General features: G+C 40.2%; 2 protein-coding genes across 3 annotated transcripts; one reads left to right on the forward strand and one right to left on the reverse strand.

Annotated features, from left to right (window-relative positions):
* Positions 1–19: 19 nt before the first annotated feature.
* rfx1b (regulatory factor X, 1b (influences HLA class II expression)) lies at positions 20–17,345 on the reverse strand. Of its 2 annotated transcripts, none has more exons than XM_086081818.1 (18): positions 17,197–17,345; positions 15,806–16,175; positions 12,984–13,081; positions 12,809–12,898; positions 10,076–10,152; positions 9,702–9,996; positions 7,838–8,019; positions 7,650–7,769; positions 7,453–7,574; positions 6,131–6,249; positions 5,504–5,607; positions 5,282–5,433; positions 5,116–5,213; positions 3,731–3,880; positions 3,447–3,658; positions 3,229–3,382; positions 3,104–3,149; positions 20–3,041 (listed from the first exon to the last, which is right to left on the reverse strand). In XM_086081818.1, the coding sequence occupies exons 2-18, from the start codon at positions 16,146–16,148 to the stop codon at positions 2,866–2,868; spliced, it is 2,538 nt and encodes an 845-aa protein (XP_085937944.1). In that variant the 5' UTR covers positions 16,149–16,175; positions 17,197–17,345; the 3' UTR covers positions 20–2,865. The 2 variants fall into 2 exon arrangements, with proteins under 2 accessions (XP_085937944.1, XP_085937943.1); XM_086081817.1 differs by having other exon boundaries at positions 12,809–12,901.
* Positions 17,346–19,650: 2,305 nt separating this feature from the next.
* Positions 19,651–20,186, forward strand: rln3b (relaxin 3b). The gene is made up of 2 exons (XM_086081822.1): positions 19,651–19,822; positions 19,906–20,186. Exons 1-2 carry the CDS (start codon positions 19,651–19,653, stop codon positions 20,184–20,186), a joined length of 453 nt encoding a protein of 150 aa, XP_085937948.1.
* The last annotated feature ends 669 nt before the right edge of the window (positions 20,187–20,855 follow it).

The following is a 20,855-nucleotide window of genomic DNA, read 5'->3' on the forward strand; positions in this document are numbered from 1 at the left end:
GTTCACATGATACAAAATGTGTCTTGAATGCAGAAGACTGGGGTTTTCCAACCTTTATTAAGCCAAGGCACCCATTTTACACACTAGAAAAGTCTCACGGCACACCACCAGACAAATTGCCACCAAAAAAAGTGACTGAGATGATGTCACAAAGGAACTCGTGGGACCCTGTTAAACCAAGCTAAATCATACTTGTCGAAAAGCCGTGACTTATTCATTCTGCCATCTAATGGGAGAACAATTATTTTTAATTGTTCTGCCTCTCATGTCACTGAAATAGACCGCTGAACGATAACATTTGTATCATAACTAGAACTAGCGGTAATTAAATTAGGTGAAATAAAGTAACATTGTGCAGAGTTCTCTTTTGGTACACTAGTGTGCCATGGCACCCTGTTTTGTTAATCACTGAGTACACAAATACAATATACACACATTTGAGAACGCGGTCACAACCTTTTAAGTCGGTAACAATAAAGCTACAAAGATCGCAGATTGTACAAAGGTCTGAAGAGGGACATGAAGAGGATCCTCGTGGGGAAACAGTACAGCAGCTGAAGCTCGAAGGTAGAATCCACATGACAGTACATGAATAAAAACACAATCACCTTTTTAAACCTCATTTTAACTTTTGCTGTGGATTTCTTCTCAGACAACACTTTTTTTGTCTTTTCTTTTAAAATTAATCACTTGGAAAATCCTGATATAACTTGTACATTGTGCTCTTTGTAAAGGGTCGGTTTTGAAGTTCAGCACACCTCCAAAGCCTGGTCCAACATCACATTAAAAATAGAGCGTAGTACTCTGTAGGCATACCACAACATGTATCCTAAGGCAGTTTATGGTCAAACAACATATAAATTGGATATACGACACAAGAGAGCGAAAAATAAGATTGGACACTACAAAACTGAATATCTTAAGCTGGTGAATCAAGTTAATTCACAGGTAACCATGGATACAATATAAGTGCTTAGCAACCAAGCTGATTCAAGTTTCCTTTTCTCTTGTACGACAGTTTGCTTTGTTTGCGTGAAGAAGTGACTAAGTATGTGATGTGGTGAAGGAAATGAATAGAGGATGAGCAAAGGAGAGATGACAAACAGCAAACTCATCACATGGCTCACATGATTTTTAATAGCTACAAAAGTTCAATACGACAAGGCTACGGAACCTCCATAGAAACGCAACGATACATAAGATATGAGCTCAATTGGGCTAGCAATCTCTCAAAGGCACAGCGCATTAGTCAGTTGGCCAAATCAAAAAGAACGTACAGAAAATAAATCAAATTTGGCATCCACAACCAGTTGCCCATTAACTCATTCACTGCCATTGACGGCTATAGACGTCAAAAATTCATTTGAACTATTTCTATTAGTTTCACATTTTTTCCCACTTTTGTTAACAAGAGTATGAAAACCTAGATTTTTTTAATTGTACATATAGAACAAATATACAATTTGTGATTAATCGTGCGATTAATTACAATTAAAAATTGTAATCGTCTGACGCCCCTAATTTTTAATAATCTTTTCTTTCTTTCTTTTAATTTGGGGCATCAGGAGATATATTTTTTTTAAATTGTAATTAATCACATGACTTCACTAGTTAACTCACAAATGTTACATTTGTTCTAAATGTACAATAAAACATTTTTTCGAGGTTTTCATACTCTTATTAACAAAAGTGGAAACTAATAGAAATAGTTCAAATGAATTTTTGACGTCTATAGCCGTCAACGGCAGTGAATGAGCCCACGAAATCCATTAATCCTGATTACAAAACACCCGTGCATAGACTGCTTAAAAGGCAAAGGGAGTGATTTGAGAAACCACAAGGATCATTTCCTCCACATCATCTGCTTAGTGGTTAAGGCGGGGCAAGGGAGACTCGTGGAAATATCACGTGTGTGTCGTCTATCAGGTAAAATCTGTGACGTCTGTGCAGGGCTGGCCACTGAATGTTGTGGGAAGGCACGGGGGCTCATACGTGATTTACATGACAAAAGACAAGCAGCACGAAGAGCAAAGAATACATCATTGGCATAAAGGGCGCTCTCGTTTTCTTATACATGCTCACGCTGGACAAACACACTCAACACCAAAGAATCTCTAAAGAGGAAGTCATAAAAAAAAATAATTGACAATAATACGTTATATGTGACCTCACTAATCTAAACATGACATTCGGATTAATATTATATTTGTAGAATATGAGTTATGCAGCAAAATCTCAGGGGGCGGCCATTTTGCCACTTGCTGTCGACTGAAGATGACATCACAGTTGCTCGGTGCTCGGGCATCGGCCGATCACAGCTCACCTTAGGTGAGCTGTGATTAGTCGTTTTCACCTGTTTTCTGAAGCTGAGCTGTGATTGGTCGTAGCCAAAATGTTCGCCCCCCACCCCCCCACCCTGAGATTTTGCTGCATAATTCATATTGCACAAATGTAATATTAATCAGAATGTCATGTTTAGACTATTGTCAATCATTTTTGGGGGGTTGACTTCCTTTTTAGAGATTCAACAGGTGAGCTGCAATTGGCCGTTTTCACCAGTTTTCTGAAGTCGAGTTGTGATTGGTTGTTACTTGAGACCTGAGCAACATTGATGTCATCTTTAGTCGACAGCAATTGGCAAAATGGCCGCCCCGTGAGATGGACAAAAAACGGCTGGGTTTTGCTTCGTAGCTCATATTCCACTCGCACAATATTAACCAGAATACCATATTTAGACATATGAGATATTATTGTCAAGAAATGTTCAAGGTTGACTTCCACTTTAAGCGATTCGGAGGAGAACACAGGACAGCGGATGCAGGATGGGATGACTTGATGGCGTTAAAGCAAAGTGTGCGTTTTCCTCTAAGCCGGTGTGTTGTGTGTCTCTGTCAGACTGTGCAGGCTTAAACCGGTCCTGGGCTGCTTAGCGGGCGGCTCCAACAGCTCCTTGTCTTCCAGCATGCCCAGAGAGCTGGACTGCAGGACCAGATCTGCGCTCTCCTCCTCGCTCTCTTCATCCTCATCCTCGTCTTCCTCATCTGATGGAGAACAGCAAGTAAGACGACCTTACGGGAATCAGCACCAAGTGGGCTGATGTTACCTTTCTCCAGGTCTGGAGTGGATCGGCTCTTGACAGTGCTGGCGAACTACAAGACGGACAAACACAAGCAAACTCACAAAAAAGGGACATTGGAAAGCAGATTTTCCCCGTTTCCAGACACTCACTTCTCCCATGACCGCAACCGGGGTCTCCCCTTTGGCCTGGGCCACCCTGTGCTCGATCAGGTAGTACATGTACTCGTCGTACAGCAAGCGGATCAGGTGAAAGGATCCGAAGCTGGCAGCGCTGCGCAGGGTCAGGTCTCGGATGACCATGGAACTGGCGGGGTTGCAAAGACGTTTTTAGACGTTTAGCACTGGAACGTGTCTCGCCAGCGTCTCACCTGTAGAAGGACCAGTTGAGCAGGAAGACCTTGGCGGCCTTGGGCAGGGCGACGGGGTTGGCCTCGTAAGGTTTGAGCACCTGCGAGACGACGCCGTCCAGCCAGGAGGCCCACTGCTCCAAGGAGTTCTGCTGCTGCAGGGTCATCTTGAAGTCTTGCTCGAGCCGCTGGACCGTGCGGTCCTCGCACTGACACACCCAGGACGCTTGTTCCTGATGGGGGACGAGGTGGGGAGACCGTTAATGTCCCGCTATGCTTGCGCGTGGCGCCGGCGGCCAGCGGACCTGAACGTTGGTGAAATCGACACGGTTGAGGTCAGAGAGCATTTGGTTGATCTGAGCCGAGTTCTGGAGGACGGCGCGGGCTGCCTGGGCCAGGTGGTTCAAGCTGGTGTAGCGACGCAGCGTTTGGGAAAAAGAGCTCACGCACACCACCTGAAGGGGGAGACACAGAAAGTGCAATCGAAAATGGCAGCAGTGGTACCTTCTCAGGCATCTGCACTATTTTTTTGCCAATTATTTAACTATTTAGGTTTAGATTTTTATGTTTGGTGTTCCACAGGGTTCCATTTTGGGGCCCCTGCTGTTTTTATTGCATTTGCTGCCTCTGGGTTCTAGCATAGTAAGAAAGCATGGCATTTCCTTCCACTGCTATGAGGATCACAGTCCAATCTATGTCCCGCAAAGCGAAAAGAACACTTTCTCGTTAAGGCCACTTTTGTCAAATCAAAGACCGGATGGCACCCAACTTCTTGATTTTCAATGAAAAGAAAATAGTTATGGTGTTTAGTCCTTGTTGCCCCCTGGTATCTATATTTTAAGCCAAGAGTCTCAAACTTCGGTATTTGGCACTGTGATTTTAAATTGGACCAGCAAATTGTTTCTGTTGTTGAATCCATTATTATTATTTTTTTTTTACCTTATATATAGCAAGCAAGGGGTCTGCAACCTGTGGCTCTTTAGACCCTCTCCTGTGGCTTTTAATATATGTGTATATATATATATACACATCCATCCATTTTCTTAACCGCTTGCTCTCACAAGGGTCGCGGTGTGTGTGTGTGTGTATATATATATATATATATATATATATATATATATATATATATATATATATATATATATATATATATATATACATACACAGAAATGAAAAATAAATAAATAAATAATAGCCACAAAATGTCCAAGAAAGGAAGAAGAAAAGCAGAAAATTACCATTATATGTCCATAAAATTGCCAAAAATGTCAGAAAGGCAGAAAAGTCAAAAAATGTATGAAAAAATACACACACACAAAAATTATAATCCAAAAATGGAAGACAAAAGATAGAAGAAAATGAATCTCAGTATTGGATGCTGCATATTTTTCTGTTGTGGAGCAGCTCTTGGGTACATTAGACTAACACTAACACACTGTTTCCTTCACCACAATGTTTTGCGGCTCCAAACTGATTTTTATTTATTTATGTGGCATAAAATGGCTCTTGTGACAGTAAAGGTCGCTGAACCCTGGTATATAACTTCTATGTACATTAACAGACTATCAGTAAAATGACAGAAAAATGGCTTTAAAGAGCTAAGCTAAAGCCTCTCCTTTCACAACAGCAATTAGAAACACCAAAAAGAGCACTTCTGCCAGCACTGGAAACTCGACGGAGGCATGCCAACCTTAACGCGGACCATCTCCTCTGGGATGTTCATCATGGCGCCGGACAGCCAGCTCTCCAGACTCTTAGCAAAATTACGGATGGCCTGAGTTAAGGCACCTGAAGGGCAAAGCAAACGTGTTGAAATTCCACATTGCGTGTGCCTTTCTCATCCCCCGCATACTTACTGGGGATGGGTCGGAGCACATCGGGGATGAGGATCTCCACCAGCGTCTGATAGAGCAGGTTGTCACACGCTCTCGTCCAGTGGAGGACAGGCTCGAACTTACACAGCAGCACAAGGCACGATTTTGGCAGACGTTTTTCCGACTCGTGGTGACTGGAAGAGCACACGGTTGCTATTGTAGTGGCGGGGGTGCTGGGTCAGGCGTTTTACTTTTGACACTCACAGGCTGAGAGTTTCGGGGTCGCTGCCTTGGCTGAACCTCCAGAAAGACTTCCAAAGTGTCTCCACAAGAGTGAACTGAAGGTTCACCATCACATCCAGAACGGCCTGTAGGCGAGGGGGGAGAAGGAAAAAAACAGGATCGTAGAGGTCACAAGTGCCACCTATCAAAATTGCGTTGAACTGAAATGCTGAAAGGTGAATTGAAATGCAGGATGTGAGTCTTGACGAAGTTAAAAATGCTGAGCTAGAGGATGAGAATTAGCAAAAAAATTAGCATGCCGCGCTAACACTACACGATTATAGCAACGTAAGTGACAAAAGCGCCAAGGCAGGTCAATGAGGATTTTATGCTAGCAGTTATTATGCTAACATAGAGCAAGAATACAATTTGAGTAGTAAAAGTCATAAAGGTAAATTGATACAACATCTTGCCATGTAGTCCAGTATTATTTCAAATGACAATTGATAGCCTAGCATGCTAACATGGTAGCGTCGGTATGCTAAGCTGGCAGCCTGAGTAGAGAAAGCGCAGAGGCTGATGAAACTTTCAAGAGAATTCATCAAACGCTAACAATTCGCGTAACTACGACAGGTAGAGAGAGCAACTTTGTGTTTTTCTGTTGCATACCTCACAGTGTTCCCTGTAGAGCGTCTGAAAGGCTTTGAGGTGTTCAGGCAGGATCCCATCAGGCAGGCTGCGCGCTTGCACGTTCATGTCGACAAAATCAGGCAACGGGCGTGCTGCTTCTGCACAAGATGGAGGACACAATGTAGTCACCAATCTGTTGTGCCTGTCAAAAGCAAGCCTGGTAGTAACTTTGATTGATATACTAGGGCTGGGTATCGATTCTAATTACCTCGATCGATTTAATTTTGATTCACAAGAGTTCAGTTTGATTTGATTGTGATTTTTCTAGATTCGATTCGATTAATTTCAATTCATTCCGATTATGGGATATCAATTCTTCTAAAATGTCAAAGACATGATTAAAAACTCCACAAATAGTAAATTTGCAGAGGCAGTAACTGGTCAAATAATTTAGTTTAAGGTAACACCGTGTTATAATAAGGTGGTACACAAACATTGACATTAGCAAGGATAAGATGAAAATATTTTCATAATTCTAATTCAAAAATTGTAAATATAAATGAACTAATTTGCTCCCAAAATGTATAAATATGATCTATTTTAAATGTTTTAAGTGTCCCAAAGACGTATTTATACGTTTTTATGCTATAGCATACAGAAGACTTTGATGCAGCCTCTTAACAGCAAAGAACGGTTGAAGAAATGGTAGTTATTACACAAATGGCCAGCAGGTGGCAGCAGAACAAAAGAGATCAACCAGGGCCATGTTGGAAAAAAGCTCTCTTACTCACATGTCTAAATAGAGATAAGCTATATTCTAATGCTAATTGCTGCACAATGGAAACAGATTGAAATATCCTTTTTTTTTTACTGATGAAAGAAGAGACTTCAGTCTTTCTTTTGGTAGGTTCCATGTTTTTATAGCAATAGAACACAATATTCTGTGGGCCTTGCAAAATAAGTCAAAATCCAGTAAAACAGCCGGGAGTAAAGGGGATTGCTTCAGTGAAAATGGCTGGTGAATGAGATAAAAATATTCTGAATTGTCTCAAAGTGCAAGAAGTCAGGTCTTTCATAAATGTAAGAAAACACTTTTACATTCATGTGAACAGTAAATTTCAAGGAATACAACAACAACAAAATCGGAAGAAATAATTGATGGGAAAAAAAGAGATATTAACTTAAAATGGTTCTATGAATCGATATCGGGCTTGCTAAGGAAAATTGTTTCGAAATCGATTTTGTTATTTTTTTTAACCCAGCCCTATGATATACCATCGTAATATATATATTTTTTGTAGAAGTACGATAACTTGCAAAGCACCATTGTATACATTCAAATAAATATGCCAGTTCCTCACCCAGGAACTGCTGATACTGCTGCACCTGGGCCGAAATATCACAAACCACTCCTGCCAGCTGCTGGGACATCCCCCCTGATGTCCCATTGGTGATGCCCTCTGTCTTCTGAACGGCCTTTATCCTTTTGGACAAAGCACAATCAGGTCGCAGCAATTAACAAGGGTCAGCCTCTTTTTCTGACAGCCCACCAGGATACCTGTTTTTCTGTGAGAACGGCTGCTGCCGCATCGCCATGTGCTGCTGTTCATCCATCAATCTGAGCAGTGGCGAGCCAGATTTGATCCTGAGTCCATAGTAATGGTACTTTGAGTTCCCCCTGAAAGAAGCGTGTGAAGGCTCGCAACAAAGTCAAAGACAACAACGAGCAATGTGTACCGTGCCTACCGGGTCCCGAGCCTTCGAGTGCGGAGGCCCATGAAGACAGACCGAATGAGTTTGCCAAAGGAGGCGGCATTGACCGGTTCCAGCTTCTGTTCCTGGCAGTGTAGCAGGTAGTGGTAGTAGAGGGTGCAACGAGGTAAACTCACCCCCTCGGCACCTTCGTAGTTGTCACATAACCACTGCACCTGAAGAGAAAATATATGACAAATAAAAACTGGAGAAATGTGAAGTGTTGTGTGCTGAAAATGATTTTATTCGTCATCTATCACGTCAACTCATTCACTCCCAGCCATTTTAGCCATTTTCGCTCCCGGCTGTTTTACTGGATTTTGAATGATTTTACAATTCCCACAGAATATTGTGTTCCATTGCTATAAAATTCTGGAACCTACCAAAAGAAAAATTAGGGTCTCTTCTTTCATCAGAATTTTTTTTTTTGTATCTGTTTCCGTTTTGCAGCAATTAGCATTAGAATATAGCTAAGTTTCATCATTATTCACATTCCAGTTGAAAACACTGGCAAAAAGAGCTTGTTGCAAAATGGCCCTGGTTGATCTCTTATACTCTGCTGCCACCTGCTGTCCGTTTTTTGTAATAACTACCATTGCTTTAAGCCACCTCTTGATTCAAAGCCTTCTGTTTGCTCTTGCATAAAAAAACTAGGGGTGTCAAAATTAGTGCGTTAATTTTGAATAAATTTAAAGTTCCTTTAACGGCACTAAATTTTTTAACGCACAATTAATGATCACCCCATACTTGGAAAGCCTGTACTGGGGGAAATCCAGACGCAACGCAGCAGACACGTTCACGTCAAAATTTTGCAGTAATACATTTGATAATAATGCAAATATTTGTGGAGACTAGACAAATTGTATTTAATAATTTTAAAAATGTGCAGAATTTACTTCATGTTAAAGATAGCTCTTAATATGAAAAGAAACATGCACTGAGCTGTCACCAACGTCTTACAAATGCAATTATGCCATCAAAAATCAATATCATACTCGTTTTTTTACAGTACATCTTTTGAATTTTAACTCAATTTTATGAATTATGAAATTACTGTATCAATGACTAAAAGATGCAGCCATATTTCTATGAGTTGAATTGTTTTTTTTAGAGATGTCAAATGATTAAATGTTTTAATCAGATTAATCACATCTTAGAATTTTGATTAATCACGATGAATCGCTTAATTAAAAAGTATTTTTTATGAACATTGTTTGCCTGCCAAATTTGACGAGCACCTTTTGTGTGTTAATTTGTTCTACATTTAATGTTACGAGGACGTCTTCAACATTTTTTGATCCACTGCACGCTCTCCTCCTCCTCTTTTTCTAATCAGTTAATTATTGCAGAATTTAAAATGGGAAAGAAAATGACCCCAATATTTTGACTTGCACAAATATTCTGAATGTCATACATATACATTAATTAAATGCTTTACTTTCATGCATTTAGTTATGTTTATTGCTCAAACACAACCTAACCTGTGCGACCTTTAACAAAACCATCCGCTGTCAGCTAAAGGATCATCTGCGGTCAAAATTAATAGTGCGATTAATGGGATCATCTTTGGTGATTAATTCATTAGTTAACGCTTTAACTCTGACTGCACTTTTTTTTCACTTTTATGTGAACAAGAATCTGAAAACTTGGAAAAAAATATTTTATAGCACATTTTGAAGATATAACATTTGCGATTAATCCTGAGTTAACTATTGAAGTCATGCGATTAATTACGATTAAAAATGTTAAATTGCCTGACACCCCTACATTAAAAAAACATTTTGGGGAGTGAAGGACAAAGTATTAAAAAACATATTTACACGTTTTGGGATTTGATTGAGTTAAGATGAGTACTCACAGTGGCCGGAGGGGCACGTGAATTTGGGCTGGAGTAGCTCTGTCCTCCTCCTCCTCCTCCTGTTCCCGCCCCTCCTCCTAACAAATAAGCCCCCTGAATGACATAACCGCCCCCACTCGCAGAGGTGCCCCCGCTCGTGGCAGCTGCCGCCGCCACAGAAGATGCGAGAGCCTGCGAAGTCACCGAGCCGCTGATGTCGGATTCCGAGCTAGATGTGGCCTCATAGAAGTTGGAGGAGGCGGGAGGGGTCTGAGAGTAGAGGGGTGAGTCGGAGAAGGAGTAGCTGCCCGGGCGGCTGGAGGGAGACGCAAAGAATTGTAAGTGGACGGTTGAAAGATGAAACATGCAAAGACATAAATGTTTTTGTCTCTCACATAGCGGATGTGGTGAAGGCATTGTCGCCGCCTCCGCCGTCCACATACTGCACCTGGCCCGAGTACACCTGCTCCACCTTCAAGCAAAACAAGGAAAGAGGAGCTTTGACCTGACTTGCTCAATTCACAACAAAACCGCAGCATCAATTAGCTTGAAACAATATCAGGTTATTTTAATGTATTTAGTTATGCGGTATTTATTACAGAAGGGCCATTCTCGATAAATTTCATTAAATTGGGTTGCTCTTCGTAAGAACGCTTTAGAGTCACATATTGCACTCCTTTGTGCGTATGTGCAAAACTATTTGCCACTGGGTTTTTTCTCTCCATATTTTCCAGTAGTCATACTACTTTGACTCGTGTGACAAATATTCTTTTTGCGTTGAATTATGATTTTTCTTTTTTTTTCAGTTTTCTTTTCATGCTTTAAGACTTGATTTATTATTTGAATATAAGTAATCATGCATTTGAAAAAAAAAATCACGTGTGTGACATAGCAGGTTCATAATGTTTAGTTTGATCCCTTATTATAAAGCAAAATAAAAAGACAGAAGAAATCAAATACGTAAATGCATGAATTGATTCAAACATTCATGCAAAATTCATTCGTGCATGGCAAACCTCCTTTTTGGAGGCAAAATTATTTTTACCCTTAAAGGGATTACATCACGGAATTTTAAGCCCTTCCACAGTTAACTATAGGCATATCATGATTAAATCTTACCTTTGACACCATGGCGATGTCATTTTTAATGAAATATTAGGTGTTTTGCTGGTTATTTTTCGAGTGCGGAAGTAAAAAGCCCGGTTCAGTAAAACCCCGCCTCTCCCCGTGTCTCCCCTCTCGTCAAAGCCGGCTGTTGCCAAGAAGCGCTGTGTGGCCACGCAAGACCGGCCACACAGCCACGTCTTCTTTACATGTGGAAATTAGATGGATGCTCAATTCTTCAATAAACATTTGAAACAAAACGTCTCCTTGCCGCAAGAAATCATAGTGGAGGAAAGAAAGTGAGTCGCGAACCGCAGACCTGTTGCTTACAGAGCGTGCTAACCACTACACCATCTGTGTATTAAATTTAATTGTCATTGCACTTTGGCATTGTAAATGTGAAGAATAATTGATTGCTTTGAATTCATTTGGACAGAATGTTTACTGATAAAGGCTACTTTTGGAGGGACTCAGAGAAAGTGGGCGTGTCGCAGAGGCGGTGCGGGGGTGGGGCCGCACCTCACAGAGTCAAAACGTTTCAACAGCTTGTTTTCTCAGGTTGGGAGGGGCTGTTGCTTGGAGAGCAGAATGAGCTAGAATTTCTCATAGAGGAGCGAATGGAGGACAGCACCACTTCGGTGATGTTTTTGGTGAGGAGTTAGCATTTCAACATGGCTAAAAGCTCCAAAAAGTAGATTTTTCACATTGCTGTCCCAAAAAAAAAAGAAAAAAAGAAGCAATTTCTGCCAACATCAGATAGTAATTCTCAAATAGCATCCTCTTGTTAAAAACAATTTTCCCACAAAAATCAACATGTAATAAAAGTTAATGGTCATACTAGTAAAATGTATATAAATTCAACAAATATCATACAAGTAGTTTTGAAATTTTGTTTCTCACGCAAGGTTATTTTAGTTGATGAAAACTAACGAAAAAAAACAAAATAAAATTTAAAAAACAATTTTGCTAACGATATAAATTAAAAACGAAAGTGTGTTTTAAAAAACTAACTGAAACTACATTTTATGTTTACAAAACTAACTATAATTATAGCGAAAATGTCCTTTGTTTTATGTTTTGGTAATTAATACATACGTTTTTTTTAAGCGTGTCACACAGAAGTGATGTCATCATGCATCAGCCAATAAAAAAGCACCTTCAGATGACATCGCTCCTAGGTGACAAATTTGCCTCTGACTTTTGGCTCGGCTCGCCTGCAACGCTAGGTAAGAAATAAGTTACTTTTTTCATTTTATCATTGTGTTTATTAAATCTTGCACACCAGTAATACACAGCATAAAAAAGAAAACTAATACTAAAACTAAACTAAAACTTGGCATTTTTTTAAATAACTAAAATTAAGAAAAACTAACAGAACCACCCTGAAAACTAATTAAAACTAACTAAATTCAAAAACAAAACTAAACTAAATAAAAACAAACTAAAATGAAAATTCAAAAACTATAATAACCCTGCACTTTCAGAGAATCACCCAGAACGACGATATGTAGTTTTGTATATAGGTGAGCAAACGTTGAGTGAAAATGTTCTACTTGCTAATAACTAAGTGGAAATTATGATTTTCATTTTATACTTTACTAAGTAGGCACCATTTTTTTTAACAGATGCAAATAATTATTATAATGCATCTCTCTGAATATGTACTGTCACACTTGCCAAAGAAGTCGAATTGCTTTCACGTGATTCATATGAACAGGAAACGATGGAAACGACAGCAGCAGGCCCGTTACTAAAGCATATCCTGTCACTCTCTACTGGGGGTGGCGTTCACATATAATACATATCAAGACACTTTGGGGGGGTTGCAGTTGCAAAATTGCTGGTCCATCTCCTGCTCATGCCTAAGTTGTGTTCAAGTATCTCTATCAGCCAAATGGTTAGTTACTATTTCCCAAGGGAAAAAAGTTTTGAAATTAGCAGGCAGCATCACAGAACAGATGTCCAACTTTGGTGTCTCTACTGTAAATTATGCTGTAATAATCCTCATTCGATTTTGTCTTTACCTCTTGGTTGATGTGTACAGACTGCAGGTTGTTGACGTGTTCTGACTGAATCCTCTTGCCAGCCTGTGAAACCGTCTGCAACACTGACCTCTGCTGGTGAAAACAGTCACGACGTCAATATAAAACCACCGTGGAAATCAATAACCTCTTCTCGTCCAGTACGATGTCATCATACCTGAGTGGTGGTCTGCACTGGCTGGACCACCTGTGTAGGCACACCTGGGGCAGGTGAACTGGATTCTGACAGACTGTCATTGGAGTGAGCAGAACCCTCTGGGCACCAAACAAGTAGAGAGAGTGAGAAAGAGACTTGACCGAGCAAGAAAAACAGTCACGCACGCACAATGTGACAACTCACGACATGCGGCTTGCAAATTGTAATAAAAGCCGCTGTAGAACATCCCATGTGTGTTTTTGGGTTGGACTGAGGAGAAACTGACTCAAATACAACCGCCTCTGCTTTATATCTCGTGTAGGGAGAACGACAGCCTCGGACAGCTAATCTCCCCAGATGGAGAGAAATCCCTCCATCTTGTAAACATGAATATCAGATGCGAGAGGAAAATGAGACAGGAGGGATGTTGGCTACAGGGTGATGGACGACATGTGAAGGGAAGGCTCACACACTTCCTTTGAACCCTTTTGACTCATATATTTCCCAATTCGGGTTACGGCAATGTGACACCTGTACTTCTCCAAGTTAACAAAACAAGCGTTTACTCATTTTGAATGTAAAATACAAATTGCTGATGAATATTTGAAAACTACTGACTTCACCATAAACAAAGTTCTCAATGCTACCCCTAGGTGTCCCTTGCTGAGCTGAGCTGCATCTTGTGGAACAAACCTTTCCGACTTTCTTGTGAGGACAGTGATTGTATCACCCAATGGACTCTCTCTGTCTGTCTCTCTCTCTCTCGCTCTCTCTCTCTCTCTCTCTCTCTGCTACTACTCTTCTCAGTGAGTGGCTGACAGATGTTCTCCTGCTTCTAACTTGTCAATACATCTGAAATGAAAGCACAGCTGTATACAGATCACGAAATATGAAATGATGGACGAGACTGTGAAAGAGCCACGTTGAAGTCTCGGTTTGATTATTGTCTAACAACTCAAACTGAAACCTTCAGATAAGCCCTGTTGGGAATTTGTATAAAATACATACGCATCTTAACTTCAGATAGAACATTCCATTAAAAAAAACTACACTCTACTCCCTTGTTTCTTTCTTTTTAAGTTGCATGTATTTTTTTAGAATACATGCCAACGTAAACTGCCATAAAATTAATGATTATGGAATCATAGTAGTGCAAATAAAAAAAGTAATTTTGCTTTTATAAAAATAAAAAAAATACAGAAACTGAGATGTTTTGGTTTTACGATCCAGATTGTTTCACAAGCTGTCAAATTGAATTGAAATAAATCTTTCTTTTTGTTTCGTTTTGTGTTTAGGTTTGGAAAAAAATATAAACTTCTCTTAATTTGTACTCACTTTCTCTTTAAAAAAAATTATAATTAAAATTGGGTTAGTGTGACTTGAATAGCATGTTTCTGGGTTCAAATGATGGTATGTTGGCTGTAATATTATATTCTACTTCAATTAAATATTCACAGTTAATTGTGCTCATAAGTTTACATACCACTTGGGTATGTACAATCACATTACAATCATAACTGTATGGTGAGAACAAAAAGCTTAATGCCCATAAAATCCAAAATACTGGTATTGATTTGTATATTTTCAGAGGTTGAAGTGGGCATGAGATGTGCATGTGAATTTTGGTGATGATTCATAGATATTTTTTTTCCATTAACCAACATTTAGCTTTTGTACATTTACCGTTGTGCTCTTAAGTTTACATACCCCACTAGTGTATCAAAATGACTGAATAGGCCTTCTCATTAGGAGGCAGACAAGCCCCATGCCCGCCTGACCCAACGTGTGACTTTGTGGGTGAGAGTATACTGTGTTACTTGACACCAGCAGGCAAAAATATCCACTAACAGACAGTCCGAAAATAAACGTCCAGGAAAAGAACTAGCCTAAGGCCTCATTCTCTTTCATTTTGTTCTCATTAAGATTTCAAAAAGAATTTAGTAATATTTTTCACTTAAAGGGGAACAAGCTACAATGATGTGGATCTCACAGCCAGAAAATATGTATTTGCCACATTAATAGCCAGCTTAAGTTGCCATGGATACAGATTTCTTTGTTAGTAATTGGGAATTGCTGCTATTTCATAAGCTACATTATAACACTAACTCTCCCAACAAACTAAAAAAAAGAAAGAAGCTACATTCCACCCCTCATATTTGGTACAATGTAACCTAGCAACACCATGCATCACATTATATTGTTGTGATCTGCTCCTCCACACGCACGCACACACACACACTCAATATCACTAAGTGTGCTGATGACGGTAATAATGACTTAACACTGAGCTGACTAAACATCATGACCACAAATTAAAATGGTTAGACAGAAGCAGGAAAATAATTATTCAAACCTTTTTCCCTTTTGGTATTACATGTGTGTTTGTGCTAGCAACTACCAGATCTCATTTACCATTTATTTAGAGCACTAACTGAGTTGCTAGCAAGATAAAAGTAAGAGAATACTGACATTGTTGAAATTGACTAAAAAAATTGATTTGATTCAAATACTATTAAATTCAATTGTTTTTGCTAAATAACTTCTCAAGCACTTAGTATACAAAAAGGGTCACCAAGATGGTGCCCGAAGCTTCCAGGTAGTCCTCAAGGACCACGAGTATCCCACAAGCCCGACCTAAAAGTGGCTAACCAACGACGAGACATTTTGATGTCCTAGGAAGTGACCATTTGAAAATGTAAACAATTGCAGATTTATAGAAATAAAATGTTGCTTATTGACATTTTATTTCCCACCTTGTGAAATTATTGTTTATAGTTATTGTGAGAATCATTGACCTGATCATCCATCAGTATCATTAACTATTATTGGTAACTGTTGCTCACCTGTAACAGTCACTATGATGTACTGGGGTGAGGTGCTCTGACCATTACTCTTCTGGGCCCCAGTGTGCTGGATTTCAGGGCTTATGTAGTGTTGTGTGGGAGCCGCAAGAACAGCTGCCTTCTGGCTCTGAGCCTGGGTAGGTGGAGCTTGGGAAGAAAGTGCATCCTGTCCAGTTTTGGCTGATTGGTTGGCTGATGCAAGGCTTCCAGAGGTTAGTGGTAATCCGGCCAGGAAGTGTGCCGCTGTTTTGGTGGAAGAGGGTGTGGTGGAGGCCGGCGTTGCTATGGTTACCGTGTCGGTCTGCTGAGGCTGGAGGTCTTCTGAGTATCCAGAAGTTGCCATGGCAACCAATGCTTAGAGGCGCTAATTCTGTTGATTAAAAGAGGGAGATGGAGCTCAATAGCGAATACCCTTTAAATGCCTTTGACGTCATATTCATTTGTATGTTATTGCCACACAGCCCTTGGTGTGTGTGTGTATGTCTAAAGATTAAGTAGGGCTTTATCTCTAAATCCAAGCAATATATTTTGTTAGCCTTTCAAGCTTCAGTCCACTACAAATGTGTAATAATTAAACAATTTTCCAATTTTATTATTGTAAGCAATGGACGTCAGTGTTTGATAATCGTAATCAATACAGTATCTATTGTAACTTTATCACCTCTGTAGCTAAGGCCAGATTCACATGCACAATAATTGGACCCAGCCTTGCAGGACTTTAGACCACCACAACGTAAGATAAACCACTTCGATGTGCACCCACACGGTAAACACGACCGCGCACATCGTGTCACGGGAAGTGACTTCAATGTCACAACAAAAACTTTTCCCAAGTGATTTAAAAGAGTTTCTAACATTAAACTCCCAAATAGGCACGTTTGGCAAGGATACGCGATTCAAGAAAGTGGATCATAATATGTCGGATTGTAATATATAGCCGCCCCGCTTGCGTGAAGGTGTGTTGAGTTAGCGAGAGTGATAGCTTCCCCAGCTAACAGCTCTTGTCAGACAGAAAAGCTTCATGTGCGCTTGAGCTACCAAGCTGTTGGCCTGAAACCAATGATCGCGTGCTTGTAATTCTTCCACCAAGACACAAACACGCCTCGGAGCCAATTGTGTTCGAAGTTAAATGTGACACTCCGGGAAAAGTGAATAGTCGTGGAAAAAGTAGGGTAGTCACAAGCTTTAGAACGCACCCGCCATCTTGTGCTCTGATCAGAGATCTGACATCGCCATAACAACCGCCTGCGCACACAAAAAAGCTAGCAACCACTTTCATCACCGACATGCTCGAGCACTTTCACCAAACACAGACGAACGCACAAACGAAAACCACCATGCAACTTTAGAGAGCACAAAATAATACTAAAATCTCGTTTTGATTAGTTCACCTCTGTTTTTGCCGGGGTATTGTCCTTTTAGTAGTAAGTTTTTCCCTTAAATTCGGGTTGTTGTTGACTCCCGTTGCTTGGTTCTTGTCGCCAGGACTACCGTGACTATGGCGCCTTGCCTTCACCGGGGCAACTGTTGCTAGCCTCTTTCCTAAACCCCGCCCACCACTATATGCTGATTGGACCACTTGTGAGGTGGTCAATACGTCATTAACAATGATCCTCTCTTAGTGGACAATCGCCACTGTCTGTCACTCTCACTGGGGCCAAGCGTCTCATGACCACTTCTAGTTTCAGGGAAGGCTCACCACCAGTTCCAGTTGGCGTCCAGAGTCCCTCGGAGGTGAAATAAAAACTCATAGGCAGTATTAGCGTCTTTCCTTTCTTTCTCCAACTAAACAATACTACTTATTCCAGCAACACAAATAAGAATGTGATTAATTTTACTGAAAGATTTATAACAAAAAAATATGTTCTGAACAAAACAACCAAGACTATGTACTTATGGACACATTTTTAATGTCCTGCTATTTTTAGTAGGATAACATGTTTTTGTTTTTTTAAGATGTAACAATCATACAGAATGGCAGTGCGTGCAAATGTGCTGTCATATGAAATCATATATGAGCAATATTTTTCCAATTCTTTCATTTTGTTCATAAGGATATATTTGCAGTTTTTCGCAACTGGAAACCGTTCTCGCAAATAAAATGCCTCTGACATGCTTTTATAAACAAATGACGAAGAATAACAGCTGATTTAGCTTTCTCATGCAAATGAGCCAATGCTCAATCTACCTCACCTTTCTGTGAGGTGCACCAACATGAGAATGACTTTTGTTACCATGGTGACTAGGGGCATCACATCACTAAGGGATATTGTTGATAGAAAAAAAAAGTGTGTATGAACTGGCACGTCAGAGAATGAAAGCATTTCACTCGTCAAGTCAACACTATATTAATTATCCATGGAACTTTGTCCAATCCATGCATGTGACGCATGCAGATGACACGCTGCCAAAAGCAAATGGCAATTTCACCAATATGTGCTGCTTATTAGGGGTGGGAATCTTTGAATGTCTCACGATTCGATTCAATTCCGATTTTTGGGTGTGTGATTCGATTCAGACTCGATTTTAAATTAAGAAAGATTTTTGATTCAAAATGATTTGGTTGACAATGATTTTTGCTTCAATTTATAGATGTTCAAGGAACCCTAATGATCTACTCCAGTCTGACTCACTAATGCTAATTAGCGCGCTACTCTCTGCACTTTTATCACTCAAAAGAACGGCTCTACACTGCAAAAAAACAACTTTTAATGGAATAACTTGATCGTGACTTTTTCCTTCTACTCTCTAATGTGGCTACAACTTAACAGTGTATCTGACTGTGGGGAACCACACTGCCCCTCAGTGGCCAAATTGGGTACAACATGAACACTCCCAATAAAGGCACACACAAACAAAAGTAAGACAGTATAAAATAATTTAAAAAAAATCAATTTGGGGACATTTAAAATAGATTCTGAATCATACTAAATGAGAATCGCGATTCTTATGACATATTTTGGGGGGCACACCCCTACTGCTTATCAAAACCTAAATCGTCCTACAGCTCTGCTTACCTTTTTGGCTTTAACATATTGTAGTGTTTCAGAAAGTGTCGTTTAGCCATTACTTGAACGTGACTGATCTTCACTCACCTTAAAATTAGAAGGTATTATGGGAATCGTCCAAATTGTGACGTCACAATTTGGCAAAATTCAGAACTGCTTGCTTATAGACCTTTAAAAAAAAAAAATTAAATAGGCAACCAACCAAACCATTACTGTGTAACAATTGATGTGTGGGTATTGTACATAATAAATTAAAACTGAATTTGAAAGTGTTGCATAATAATATTTATAATACTTAAATTAAAATTTCAGTGCGGGATTGTACTTCTTTAGGCCATCCGACAGTGAAGAATATGTGCATGAGCATTCGTGTGTGCTCACAGATAAAACAAGATTTACCAGAGATGCTGATCAGCCAAAATTGATGAGGTGCCTGGAGAGAGTGATCTGTTTTCAGTTTCCTGTTGAGAAGATACTGAGATGACTGAGATATTGTTGTGTGTCACACAAAGCACAACAACAACTAACAGTGAGGGCAGAAAGGGCAAATAAAAGGTCACAGGTGATTAGATTGCAGAGAGCTCTGTTGACGTCACCTGTGGCATGCATCATTTGCTATATAATCAGAACTTTTTTTTGTCACCGGATGTGCATTGTTGGCCCTAAAGGTCTCAGCTCTTATCTCTGGACAAGACAAAGACCCGAGGTGCTTCTCTGCGAAACTGAGACCTATATAAATGTCCAAAATGAAACACTGACAGCAAGGAGGTACATCACTTGGGTTTGTTAAGCCCTTTTGTGCACAGTGAGGCAACTACAGCAGATTTTTTTAGGACCATGTGGAAGGCAGCACTCTTGACCCTGTGTCTTTTGGCGGCATTGGTAGACAAGGTGCGGCCGAATGAAGCTCATTCTTTCTATGGAATGAAGCTGTGTGGACGAGAGTTTATACGTGCTGTCATTTTTACCTGTGGGGGCTCTCGCTGGAGGAGAAGTGTTGGTGACTCAGGTAAGACTGCCTAAAATGAAGAAAATCATCTATAAAAAAAAAAGAAGAATTCTAAAAGAAGTTGTAATTTCTCTTTATATCAGCTCTTATTGGAGACGAGGCTTTTGACCAATGGAACGCAAACAATTTACCTCAAATGGCCAGTGAGCAGGATCCTGCACAATCCAACGTATGGAGGGATCAGACATTTGATGTGGCATCGGTGGGCACTGGATTCAGCCGCTCGGCTCGCTCGCCAATTTTGGAAGAGGTCCTGGAGGCTCTTCGAAGTGCAGATAGGAAAGGACGGGATGTAGTGGTGGGACTGTCCAATGCCTGTTGCAAGTGGGGCTGCAGCAAAAGTGAAATCAGCTCCTTGTGCTAAACATCATCCTGTCTCCCAAGTCCCGTGTAGCATTCTCTTTTTTTCCTTTTTTTTTTAACATCAAGGTCATGAATTGCATAATTATATGTTTTCTCATCCAAAGGTGGGCTAGATTGATTTTGTGTATCCAGTCAATAAAGTTGTGTGCCATTGGTAAGAAAGTTTCTTCTTCTTCCTTATGTCTCCCTCTGGAAAATGCCTTTTTTCTGCCATCTTGATCCAGACCTGTTTTAGAAAACCCAGTGAGGACCTTCAACCTCAGAATTGTGAGTCGGCTGTGCTAACCAGTCGGCCGCCTAGAAAAGATCACGCAGTCTCTTTGGAGCGATCTTTTTGGTTTCTTTGCATTATGATTACGCACAACTTGGGCACTTGTTGCACTGTTAGCGTTTGTACGAATAAGCAAAATAAGGTTAATCTGTGACTACAAAAGTAATGTGGAAAAGGAGGAATGAATGTTGTTGGTAGTTTCCAGCGCCAACCTGGCATGAGGATCATAGAGGAATTAGTCTGAGAATCTTTATTTGAAAAGCTCACATCACACACAGCGTAAGGTGCACATAGAACCAGCTTGCTTTGCGTCTGAGACAATTACCACTGCCACTGAAGATATACCGGGTGCTAACATCAACAGGTAGGATTTTTATGTGTATGGGTGAGAGACATGAC

The sequence above is a fragment of the Leptonotus elevatus genome, chromosome 8 (assembly GCF_054856555.1).
Source record: "Leptonotus elevatus isolate MCC_2025b chromosome 8, RoL_Lele_1.0, whole genome shotgun sequence".
Lineage (NCBI taxonomy): Eukaryota > Metazoa > Chordata > Actinopteri > Syngnathiformes > Syngnathidae > Leptonotus > Leptonotus elevatus.